Source organism: Antedon bifida, chromosome 9, assembly GCF_963402885.1.
Source record: "Antedon bifida chromosome 9, ecAntBifi1.1, whole genome shotgun sequence".
Lineage (NCBI taxonomy): Eukaryota > Metazoa > Echinodermata > Crinoidea > Comatulida > Antedonidae > Antedon > Antedon bifida.
Window position 1 is genome coordinate 7,177,732 of NC_136234.1, and position 12,724 is coordinate 7,190,455.

At 34.8% G+C, this 12,724-nt stretch overlaps 1 protein-coding gene across 2 annotated transcripts in view; it reads left to right on the plus strand.

Annotated features, from left to right (window-relative positions):
* The window catches only part of LOC144852416 (dynein axonemal heavy chain 6-like), a 41,107-nt gene extending 28,810 nt beyond the window's left edge, over window positions 1–12,297 (plus strand). For both annotated transcript variants that reach the window (XM_078710203.1, XM_078710204.1), the window contains exons 58-83: window positions 73–327; window positions 541–672; window positions 956–1,051; window positions 1,244–1,384; window positions 1,485–1,700; window positions 2,053–2,171; window positions 2,385–2,496; window positions 2,598–2,719; window positions 2,956–3,085; window positions 3,258–3,372; window positions 3,803–3,939; window positions 4,205–4,521; window positions 4,877–5,076; window positions 5,378–5,671; window positions 5,966–6,178; window positions 6,363–6,573; window positions 6,700–6,802; window positions 7,124–7,339; window positions 7,773–7,973; window positions 8,287–8,480; window positions 8,794–8,918; window positions 9,172–9,374; window positions 9,607–9,814; window positions 10,088–10,257; window positions 10,590–10,736; window positions 11,104–12,297. In XM_078710203.1, coding sequence (XP_078566329.1) covers window positions 73–327; window positions 541–672; window positions 956–1,051; window positions 1,244–1,384; window positions 1,485–1,700; window positions 2,053–2,171; window positions 2,385–2,496; window positions 2,598–2,719; window positions 2,956–3,085; window positions 3,258–3,372; window positions 3,803–3,939; window positions 4,205–4,521; window positions 4,877–5,076; window positions 5,378–5,671; window positions 5,966–6,178; window positions 6,363–6,573; window positions 6,700–6,802; window positions 7,124–7,339; window positions 7,773–7,973; window positions 8,287–8,480; window positions 8,794–8,918; window positions 9,172–9,374; window positions 9,607–9,814; window positions 10,088–10,257; window positions 10,590–10,736; window positions 11,104–11,313 — 4,587 coding nt within the window. In that variant the 3' untranslated portion in view covers window positions 11,314–12,297. The remainder of the gene's footprint in view (window positions 1–72; window positions 328–540; window positions 673–955; window positions 1,052–1,243; window positions 1,385–1,484; window positions 1,701–2,052; window positions 2,172–2,384; window positions 2,497–2,597; window positions 2,720–2,955; window positions 3,086–3,257; window positions 3,373–3,802; window positions 3,940–4,204; window positions 4,522–4,876; window positions 5,077–5,377; window positions 5,672–5,965; window positions 6,179–6,362; window positions 6,574–6,699; window positions 6,803–7,123; window positions 7,340–7,772; window positions 7,974–8,286; window positions 8,481–8,793; window positions 8,919–9,171; window positions 9,375–9,606; window positions 9,815–10,087; window positions 10,258–10,589; window positions 10,737–11,103) is intronic.
* The last annotated feature ends 427 nt before the right edge of the window (window positions 12,298–12,724 follow it).

Consider the following 12,724-nt stretch of genomic DNA (forward strand, 5'->3'; position numbering starts at 1 on the left):
TAATATATTTATAATAATTTAATCAAAAACACAATTTTAATGAAATAATGTTAACAAATTCTTTAATTTCAGGAAGCTCAAAGGGACTTGGAATCCGTCATCCCAGCTCTTCAAGAAGCTGTCACAGCCCTGGATTCATTAGATAAATCGGACATCTCTGAGATTCGAGTGTACACCAATCCACCTGATCTGGTGATGCATGTGATGGGTGCAGTGTGTGTTCTGATGAAGCATAAACCTGAGTGGAGTACTGCTAAACTGCTACTGGCGGATCAGGGATTCCTTAAAAAACTTGTCAATTATGATAAAAGTGTAGTGACTGATAAGGTAAAGCTCTGTCTACACTATTAAACTGTATGTGACAAACAATGTGATGTGTCCATATATGGACACGATGATGTCATATCATTACCATATTTGGGCACATCACACTTTTTTTGTCAAACTAGTTTGATGTGAATCAAATGCAAGACTTTGAAATGAATACTGAAATCTATTGTTCGATTCATTACATTTCTAACTACAAACACTTGTTTCTAGATATTTGCTAGATTGAAAAAGTTCACATCAATGCCGAACTTTGAACCCGAGAAAGTCGGTCAGGTGTCACATGCTTGTAAATCCATCTGTCAGTGGGTGTTGGCGTTGCAACATTACCTGGATGTTTGCAAGGTAAAACAATCATTGGTCTTTGTTTTCAGTCATTATTATCATCTTTTTCATCATTGTCATCACGTTATAATTATTTTCATCTTCATTTCTGATTTCTTCTTCATTCATCATTCATTTTAATCATTTTTATCATAATCGTCATAATCATCTTCTTTAAAGGAATTTGACTAATTGAGTCATAGTGGCCTAGTTGCTTTTGTTTTCCCTCACCTGTTTTTTTTGGTCAAATAAATAAATGATATATTGATTTCATTGTTGCATATCTCTTTGCATTCCTTTTCAGATGGTAAAACCAAAGCAACGACGAGTGGAAGAAGCCAAAGAAGCTCTGGCACTTGCACAGGATAGCCTTAAAGAGAAACAAGACAGCCTAGCTCAGGTTTGTATACATGATTGATTGCCTGTGTCATCAGGCCGAATGTGGCTTCTGGTCAGTGACCTGTGACAGGGTCGAGGAGCTGTTAGAAAAAAATATTCATATCTGTATAAGTTTAGTAATTTAAACAGTAGTGAGAGAGTAACACTTTAAATTGTACACGGAATGCATATAACCTGTCTGATTAACTTTCAGATTGAAAAGCACCTTGATGATCTCCAGAAACAATACGATGATAGTGTACATCAGCGAGAAATGCTACAAGAACGGAAAGTACTAACAACTCTCCGACTACAGAGGGCGTCTGTCTTGCTTACTGCTCTTGCCGATGAAAAGGTAAGGAAACTGTTCACTTATACTGAATGTTTAGTAAGTATTGTTTTGGCAACATAGGACAACACCATATTGAGTTAACTTCAATATTTTTGATTGTTAGGTTCGATGGGCAGAATCTATGGATAACTTGAATTTCCGATTAGAAGGAATTGTTGGTGATACGCTTATCTCTACCGCGTACATCATCTACCTTGGGGTATTTACTGCCCCCTATAGACGAGAAATGGGCAATTATTGGTACTCGTTGTGTCGTAGGGAAGACATTCCAATCTCACAGCAGTTTTCACTGATTGAAACCCTAACAGAGGCCAATGTGGTAAGAATGATTTTTGTTGTTACCTTATATGGAACATTAATCCAAATGTATTTTCCTAGTAGTGATTGCTTATTTAATGAAATGCTTTGGATAGAAAACCGTCTCTTAGTGGTGTTTAATAATTCACGAGAGGAGGAGCCTATCTTTTCAGTCTTTGTTACAAATTGTTTAAGTAATCCTGTCACCCTTTGGTGCTTTGTATTTTGTTTAGTTGTTCGTTTTACTCGTTTGTTCTTGAAAAACAAATCTTCTTTTTGTCATTAAATTTTATTTTGAAGTTATTTAGTAAACGTCTCTTAATTTGAATTTTGTTCATGAAATAAAAAAAAATATAATTTTGTGTTCAATCAAGGTCCAACAATGGCACAACGAAGGACTACCCAGAGACAGGCACTCTGAGGAGAATGCTATGTTTGTGAAGTTTGGACATCGATGGCCACTGCTTATTGACCCTCAAGGACAGGGAGCTAGGTCAGTCAACTGTTTTCATACCCTTCATACTTTACAACTATTTTAAAACAGTTTTCGTTATTACTGTGAAGCGCTCAGAAGCTTTGTGCATTTTAAGCAATATATAAGATCGACGTATTAGTCTGGTTGTCAGAGTCTGTAAATGTAATTTGAAAATATTTATGTGATAAAAATCTATATTTTAAATATTTTTACTAAAATTTTACATTTTAGGTGGATTACTGAGATGGAAGGAAGCCGATTGAGAAGAATTCAAATGACGGATCCAAACTATATGAGGGCAATTGAACGAGCAGTGCAGATAGGAGAGCCAGTTTTATTGGAGGTGTAATTTTGTTTATGTTTCCTTATTAATATAATTAGTTGGCACAAAAAAAACAACACTTCAATAAAAAGCAACACAAATAATACTGACTTTTCTTGAAGGAAATTGGCGAGAGCTTAGATCCTGCTTTGGCGCCCATCTTGATGAAACAGCTTTTCAAACAAGGAGGACAAGATGTTATTCAAATGGGAGATACAGAAATTGAATATAATCATAATTTCAGGTAATGTAATTTTACATGAGGATGATGATGTCTTTCTGAGCACTTTACAATGAATTGATTGAAAGCAAACTGCTTTACACTACACTTGCATCTGTGGATTCATTTTACAAAGTTTTAGAACTGTACTAATAGTTAAGACATTTTTGAAGATTTAGAAAAGTAAAAAAAAAAGGCATATTATGTAATACTGTTGTTTTTCATCATATTATTAGTTTATATTGTTTATTTTCTTACAGGTTGTACATGTGTTGTGGTCTTCCAAACCCTCATTTCTTGCCAGCAGTCTGCATCAAAGTTGGCCTCATCAACTTCACTGTTACCTTTGAAGGATTGCAAGATCAGCTCCTTTCAACTGTTGTGCTACAGGTAAACTTTCATTTTCTTGCTACCCAAATTTTTACTGACACTAATTTCACAACTCTAAAATACAACACATGAGTCTAACGAAAACAAACTATAAACTTCCTATGGGGTGCCAATTGTACCAACATGATTTTAATTTGTTATGTTTATTATTTAATGTGATTTGTTTCACTAGGAACAACCAGTTCTTGAAAGACAAAGAAGTGAATTGCTAGAAAGCATTGCTAATGATACCAAACAATTGAGAGACCTTGAAGACAGATCACTTAGCCTTTTACAGAAATCACAAGGTAAACATTTCACTTTCAGGTCACTAGCTGTAAATATCTGCCTGGCAATAGCAATCAGGTTTAGGGAGTTCTAAGTTCAAAGTCAGTTTATTCACATAATACAGTGTTGTGTTTTGTCTGGTACCAAATAAACTAAAAGAGCTTTAACACTGGATATTACAGTACCAAGGAGGAATACATAATTTCAATTCTCAAATATGATAAGCATACAGTATTGTGTTTTGATATTGTGTCTGGTAGAGTCCAAATAAGCTCATTTTTCAATGGTTATACAATGGCATAAATGCTATGGGTTCTCACTGTCTAAACCCAGGGGCCCTAGAGCATTAGCAGCCTCAATGAAACTACTGTACTCGGTATTGGAAGGCGCTTAGGAGTGCTAAACCCCTGCGTTACACGGCTGTATCAAAGTATGCTTTTCTATAAACAGGTCACATTCTTGATGATCAAGATCTTGTGGAAACTCTTGAAAAGAGCAAAAGAATGTCTGAAGAAATTCATCAACGTCTACTGCAGTCAGAGGTCACACAGAAGGAGCTAGATTATGCTAGAAAAAAGTACATTTCAGTAAGTAATTATTATCTGCTATTCATTTGATATTAAAAGGAAGTTTTTTATTTACAATCCTACAGTATGCATATTGTGTTGCCAGGAATCAAAGATGTAACTATAGTTTGTACGTCCTGGGTCATCGCAAATCGTAAGCTTCCTGTTGTCAAACTACTTTTGAATTTAAGACTCATTAGTATGATATGTGCTGCAAAGTTATATAGAATTTTTGTATACAGAAAAACTTATTGTTTGGTAATCAAAATTGTTTATGTGTACACAGGTTGCAACCAGAGGTGCCATTCTGTACTTTGTATTGGCAGATCTTTCCAGTATAGATGTCATGTACCAGTTCTCACTACCGTGGTTCCAAGAGATGTTCCGTACTTGCATTTGTCAAATCAAGTCTCGGACCACAAGCAGACCATCCAGTGCTAGCAAGCAACATCTGGCTGGTCGTCTTCGACCTTCCAGCGCTAGAAGCAGTCCAGATTTATCAAGAAACCTGGCGGAGAGGTTTCAGTCTGATGAAAGAAGTGACCTGGATTTAGTGAAACATCTGCAGAATATGGTGTCTCATCTCACTAACAGTATCTATAGGTAACTTTTGAAGTTATATAAGTTATTTTTATTTTATTTTTATTTATTTTTTGTTATTTATTCAATTTTCTGCCATATACAATACAAAGAAAACAAAACAAATATAAAAGGCAAGGAAAGTCCAAACAGGTGCTAAACACCTATGCTAGTTTTTTCCTTTATTTTACTGTATACATATATTTGTGACCATTCTCACAGAGGACCCAGTATACAACTAACAATCAATTTGAAACAAATTACCCACCACACCTATCTATTAAAAGCCTTCCAAGACCATCTTGAAATGAGGTAGTGTTCAATTTTGTTTAACCAAAACCAAGAAAGATACAAAATGGTCACCTTTATTTTTCTTCAGAGTTGTCTCAAAAGCATTGTTTGTGAAACATCAACTTGTCTTCTCATTCCTGCTGTGCACCAGTATCAAACGAGTTGCCACTTGGACCAGACAAGAGGATCCAGTTGATCATGACATCACAGACACAGAATGGCAGGCTTTCCTGCAGACTAATGTTTTAGCAGAGTTGACCTCTGCAGAACAACTTCAGAAACATGATGGTAATATTTACAAATCCTTTCAGATAAAATGAAATAATTGATTTTTTATATATATTGCCATGTTAATTCATTCACTATCCTTCTTAAAGGTGGCAGTCCTGTTCACAAGACAAACATATACAAAAGATGTTCTACATTAACAAAGTCTTATTACAAATCTTTGAGAATGGAGTTGTAATATGTCATTAGAAAAACACATGATACTTGAATTAGTAGCCAAGCATCGTAACCACCAAGCCACAACTGTAGATGTTTCTGTTTATTTACTGTTTTACATTTAATATTAATGTTTTGTTTCAAGGTATGACAGCTATGCAGAGACTAGAAGCAGAATCCGGTGTTAATAGAGCTCCATCTTCTCGTGTATCATCTGCATCATCTGTGCGCAGTACTGTTAGCGTGACAGGTCATGTGACATCCAAACCTCCTCGGTGGATCTCTGAGAGTGGATGGAAGCAATGCCAGTACCTATCAATGGTACTGAAAGGTTTCAGAGGCTTGTGTCATAGCATTATAAATAACGTGAAGCAATGGGAGATGTTTGTACTTTCACTGGATCCGTTCTACCTAATAGATCAACCTGCTGCTACTTCAGGTATTATTACCTACAAATGTGTTTTCCAAAAAATTTACAACAATTATTTTCTGGGTATTTCTAAGTAGAGGCTAATTTACACAGAGGAGCATGACGGTAAGGTAGAAAACCATGTAGGTTGTCCCACATATCCCCATATATATACTGAGTGAAAACCACCTGTCCACTGAACGTTGTGTGTAAATGATTATAAGGAATAACATAGATTCTATATTTTCATTACCGTTACTGCTTGTCAGTATAAATTGATCATAAGACTGACAATAAGTTTTACTTTTATTTCTGTATATCTAGAAGAGTCAACCTTCTTTCACTGGGAGAATCTAAAATTATTTGAGCGTTTAATTCTCATAAAAGTTCTTCGACCTGAATGTCAGATAACAAGTGCGAAAAGTTACATCAAAGAACTAATGGGTGCAGAATACTTAGCAAGAGGTGGTCTTGATCTGAAAGAAGTCTTTGACGAATCCAGCGCCAAGCAGCCACTTATATTCATTCTATCACCAGGTGTTTATTTCTTTTATTTTTATTACATGTTTTACAGAGTATGTTTTTTGTTTACTTTTATTTATATTTGTATACAGTACTGTATATGGAGAAACTCCATGAACTCGATGAATGAAAAATAAATAAATAAAACAACTGCTTAATACTGAACAAAAAAGACATTAATTTCTCTTTTTGCTTAAAGGTGTTGATCCAACAGTAGAACTAATGCGCTTTGCTAAGGAACTACGTGGAAGCACATTACACTTGGATATGATCTCACTTGGTCGAGGCCAAGGACCCAAAGCAGAGGAACTAATTGCCAAAGCACAGATTCTTAAAGGTCGTTGGGTGTTTCTGCAGAACTGCCATCTTGCTGCTTCTTTCATGCCAAGACTTCAGGCAATTGTTGAAGGGTAGGTCGCTTCTTTTAGTTTATAACGTCTATGACTCAGTCTTTTTCTTGAGCTAAGGTTTTTTGAATAAAAAATATATATATATATATATTACTTTGTTTAATTTCAGTTGTATTTCTCTTTCAGATTTAACAAACCACATGCCGATCTTGATCCACAATTCCGTCTTTGGCTCAGTTCCAAGCCAGACTCATCTTTTCCTCTTCCAATCCTACAACTTGGTACAAAGGTGATTTTTTTAAAGTTATTGCGAATTGAACTTAAATGCAAAGAGAAGTGTTATTTTTACATCCAATAAACTTTGACAATACTCACTCACTCAGGAATAATATGATGCACTCAACTGATGGTTACACTGGGCCCTCTGGGAGAACAGTCTTTGACTGAAGAGATTACCCAGTATAAAGAATAAATAATAATAATAATAATAATGGTTTTTCATGGGTTTATATTTTGCATAATGGTTTCAAGCTGTCTGGTTGTACAGCCTGTGTCTGTGACAAAACTAAAGTCACTAATTGAAACTTCTGCATAATTATTCTTCCTTTAGATGACCGTGGAGTCTCCACATGGTTTGAAAGGCAACCTCCAACGATCCCTCACCACCAGTTTGAATGAGACTCTTTGGAATACTGGTAGCCCAAGCAAAAACTGGAAGAACCTTCTCTTTGGTTTATGCTTCTTTAATGCTGTTGTTCATGAAAGGAAGAAGTATGGCACTCTTGGTTGGAATATTCCTTATGAGTTTACTTTATCTGACTTGCATGTAAGTGATCAATTTATTTACATGCAACAGCAAGATAGTTGCATTACATCACTGAATTGCTTACAAAATAAAAATAAAAATATATATTAAATTGTTTATATATTTAGGCCAATTGCCAAGGATAACCATAAGCAAATTCATTGATCACTATCCTTTTACATATACACAAGATGCTAAAACAAAGTCTTAGCACAAGTTTTTGGGCGTGAAGTTGTAATTTGTCATTAGAAAAAGACAGGACTTGAACCCAGGATCCTTGGATTTGTAGCCAAGCATCATAACCACCAAGCCACAACTCCACTCCAAGAGTTTAAAATTACAATAATATGAAATTCATCCACTTTCTGAGCTAGTCATCACAGGGCTCATCATATCTTTTATTCAGGATAATGAAGTTGTTTGAATTGAACATGTTAACCGTCATTGTTTTCAGGTTTCTATCCAAGTTCTGCAAATGTTGTTATCAAGAGAGGGAGACATTCCTTGGCCAGCGTTGGAGTATCAGATCGGAGAGGTTGGTTATGGAGGAAGGGTCACAGACAACTGGGATAGAAGGTGTTTAGGAAGCATTCTCAAAAAGTACTTCTGCCAAGAAGCTCTTGAGCCGGACTACTTCTACTCGTCTGATAGCAAAGTAAATAAAATTTAACTTTTATCTAAAGCTCTGTCTACACTATCAAACTTGTTTGTCAAAAAATGTGTGATGTGCCCAAATATGGTATGATATGAGTGTTGAGGGCCTCATGCACCCTCATTAAATAACGTTTAAAAATAAAAATAAATGACATCATCGTGTCCATGGGCACATCACATTTTTGTGTCGCATAAAGTTTGATAGTGTAGACAGAGCTTAAGCCACAAAAATACCAATTTATGCCTCACTATGCAGATAAAATGTAAATAATATGAGTGTAAAGATTGTTAAGATTTATTTTCTTTTAATTCAGATGTATCACCCAGTACCAGTACAATATAGTCTGCAAGATACACAAACATATATAGAACACCTCCCTGATATTGACTCTCCTGACATTTTTGGTATGCACACTAATGCACAAAACGCCTTCCAAGAGAGGGAGGGCAGCAAACTGATTAGTATCATTTCTAGTGTTCAACCGAGGTGGCACAGTACAATTGCTGGGTAAGATGTGACTCTCAATTTCCAGATTTAAGGTCTTAATGCACTATGTAAACTAAATGTGAAAGACTACACACTGGTGGTAGTGATGGTGACTGATAGTTGTTGCAAGTAGGTGTAAAGCGCTGTCTACACTATCACAAACACTAACAACAAAATGCGATGTGCCCATATATGGACATGATGATGCCATATTACTACCATATTTTGGCACATCACACTTTTTTCTGATAGTGTAAACAGTGCTTTAGCTACTGATGCTACAATATTTGCTATAATATTAGTAATAGATACTTGTTCCTTTCTTAATTTTCAGTGTTGATATGAGCAGTGATAGCATGGTGAAACAGCTTTTAGTTGACATTCAGAATAAATTACCATACAGTGTCTCATGTATTGATGAGGGTGCAAGTGTACCACAGGCTACATCTCACTCCAAAGGTTAGAACCAATATTATTAATATTTATATATACCTTTTTGAGTAGGCTTTATACTATATCTATATAGTAGACAACTACATTTGCATACCTCTTGTGGATCTTAATGTAACTAGTTTTTAGTGGACCTCCTTTCAAAATCCCCTTGAGGTTTCCTGGAGGTCCCTTTCATTAAAAAAAAATGTGTTATGTGTTTTGTTCAGATGAATAAAGAGAAATAAAAAAAAGGAGATATTGATTTAAAACTTTTTTATAGTTCAACCAAAAGAGAAGGAGACCTCGTCAGTTCTTGGCACGGTTCTCCATCAGGAATTGGGTCGCTTTGATCATCTCCTGAAGGTGATACACAAGTCATCGGTATTCCTTCAACAAGCTCTGAAAGGAGAGGTTGTCATGTCAGAACAGCTCGAGGAGATGTATTACGCTTTACTAGCTCAAAAAGTTCCTACATTGTGGAAGGTAAACTAACTACTTTAGAATTATTTCAAATACTTATCAATTAAAGAATTCAATTCTATACAACTTTATTATCCCAACTGGGAAATTCATTTGGTTGTGGTGTACAAGATTTATGTTTAGAAATTTGAATATTTTATTTAAATATCAATTCAATATTATTACCTCACTATTTGATTCAATGAAGAGTTATTAATTAAAAAATTATTTTTTTAAAAACGTTTACTTTTACCAGGTTGCAGCGTATGCATCTTGTAAACCATTGGGAGGATGGCTACTGGACCTCCAACATAGAGTTGACTTTTTCTCGAGTTGGCAAGAACTAGCTGTTGATGAAACAAAAGGCAGTAAGAAAACTTCTGAAGCAACAGAATTGTTGGATGTCAATACAAAAAGAACATCGCCATCTGCATTCTGGCTTTCTGCTTTCTTTTTTCCTCAAGGTGAGTCCTTTTTGTGGGATACTTTTCATTTTTTTCACGAAAGAGTTTATTTTCGCTTTCCTAATCTTAAATTACAAACGTTTTTCCTTTATTTACCTAAAGCTTTGTCTACACTATCAAACTAGTTTGGCAAAAAAAGTGTGATGTTCCCAAATATGGTAGTGATATGCTTAAATGTGGTAGTGATATGACATCATCGTGTCCATATATGGGCACATCACATAAACTTTGATGTGTAGACAGATCTTAAGCCATTGACGTTTGTTGTTGCAGGATTTACCACAGCAATTCTTCAGAGACATGCAAGACAACATCAGCTGCCTGTCGATTCACTAACCTTCACCTTCCAAGTGATGTCTGAAAACAAGTCTCAAGATTATGACGGGGAAGAAGAGAAGAGTTTGTTGACCTCTGGTTCTAATATTAGAGAACTTGCTTTTAAGGTATGAACACAAAACACTAAAACTTATTTTGGATTAAATTTTAAAACTATTATTTTGAAAATTATTTTTAAAAGTAATCTGGGGTCTCTATCATACAAACCTCCTGGTTTCCTTAAACCCCCCATTTCATCATTTTTCATCATTTTCTTGAAACATTGTACATATTATTTTTATTGTGATTTGATGAATAAATGTATTTGTATTGTAATGAGGCTGCTACATCAGTACTTCTATGAATGGATGGCTAGTTGGTTACAAGAACACTAGTTGATCATACACAGTACTGTTTTGATTTTGCAATCATTTATAACTAAAATTTTGATTAATTTTAGGAGATATCCATACCAGAAGAAGGTGTATTAGTGTTTGGTCTTTATCTTGATGGCGCGCATTTCAACAGAGCTAAGGGAGTTCTACAGGATTCTTTAGCTGGTAGACGCTTCAGTCCAATGCCTTATATACACTTCCTTCCAACAGAGGTAAGTCACCGTCTTAAAATATATAGTACAAGGTAGAGGAACATAGTATTTAGTTTACAATTTTATTTATTTATTAAATTTCAACAATATTTTACAAGGGTGGTCCATCCAGCCGAAGCTGATCAATAGGGTAAGGGTAATAGATATTAATTTTCGTTATAAACAGTTTTGTCTGAATTGAAATTAATCAAAGGTATCTTTATTAAAAAACATCAACGTCATAACTAAAGTTCATGGCAGTAAGAAAACTTAATTGCGAAAGAAAGTTTGCAAAAGACAATAGCATTTAAATTGAATTATGTCAGAAAAAAAAATCTATTTACAATTTTGATTAATAAAGTTTGCATTGAATTTCTTGCCATTATAGATAAGTTCTATCACATCACAGCAGAGCAATACATTAGAAGGCTTGTACTTGTACCAATGTCCAGTGTACAGGACATCAGCACGGGCTGGTACACTGTCATCTACTGGACTCTCAACAAACTTTGTCACAGCTGTAGACCTTCCAACCTATCAAAACCCTGACTTGTGGATCACAAGAGGTGTGGCCTTATTATGTCAACTTGATAATTGACATATCTAACCTTTCAACTTTGACTTATCTATCACAAGAGGTGTGGCCTTATTATGTCAATGATGATTGACATATCTAACCTTTCAACTTTGACTTGGAGACCAAGAGTGGCATGGGTTTTTGTATGCCCCCTTTATTCCCTTCCCGTTCTTTTTAAAATCATTATAGTGATGATGATATTTGAATGAGAATTAAGCGTTGGTCCTGCGTCTTCCGGTGAAATTTTCCTGGAGAATCAGATCGACTAGTAGTGACTAACTTCCTACTTTGCTACTAGACATATCTGGCATTCCTTTCAACTAATCGTTCCACTTTAGGTGCTTTTTAACATCAATCTTCGCTAATAACCAAATGATATTTAAATAGTAAATCCAAACTTCCGTCCAGACTGTTTTTTGTATTTATAAGATATATATTTTATTTATAAATTAATAATATAAATTCCATATTCCATAGATATCAATTTTTAATCAAATTATTTAAAATTTTGTATTTAATAATCTATATATAGTATAGATGTAAATGTTTTAGATAGTGTATAGTACATTTTGGTCTTCTTGTTTGTCTGTCCATCCAGATAGTCCACTTTAGCATGAAATAGGACTAAGTACATTCCTATACAGATTATAAATATATATTGAAGGTTGCTGATATATTTATTTGGATACGTTGATGGGTGTATATTATTGTGTTTATACAGTATTTCTTTATTAATATTAGGTAGTTTATCATTATTCCAAAGCAGAAACTTAGTATGAAACTAAATAGATACTCAACTCGAAAATGAAACCACAGAATGAAACTTAAAATAATACCTGTTCTACCAAAGTCCACTGCAGAATGATGTTGCAGTAAACACCAATTAGCTATACATTTTAATAATTTATTTTTCTTTTTACCCTATATGGACTTGACTATATAAGTTAGAATTTGTTAAGGGTTTTGTTGAAGTGGATGCAATAAAAAATTGCTTAGAAGACTGAATCTGTCTTGATTTATGAGGTTACTTTGATAATATTATGGTACTGTGAACACAGGCTAAGCACTTCATACCCATACTTTTAATATTCACAAGAATATTACACACGCTAGTTGATCATAATAAGGCAATCTAACAAGAGAACACTGAGCTCACCTTACCAAGATAAGAACTTGTAACAGTCCTTTGATCTTATGTCTGGCTGCAACAAATACCAACAGTACTGTACTTTGTACACATTCTCTGCAGCGTGCAGTGTCTGTTAAGGGGCGTGGAACTGATCGTGTCGCAGCCACAGATAAACCCTTTGATATCCGAAGCTCAGAAATGGATTGTCAGAACTAAAGATTCTAGATAAAGAATATCTTGACACTGAGTGTTGTGAAAAAAATAGAATAGACTTGTAATATGCCCTTGTTTATGTAGAGCACC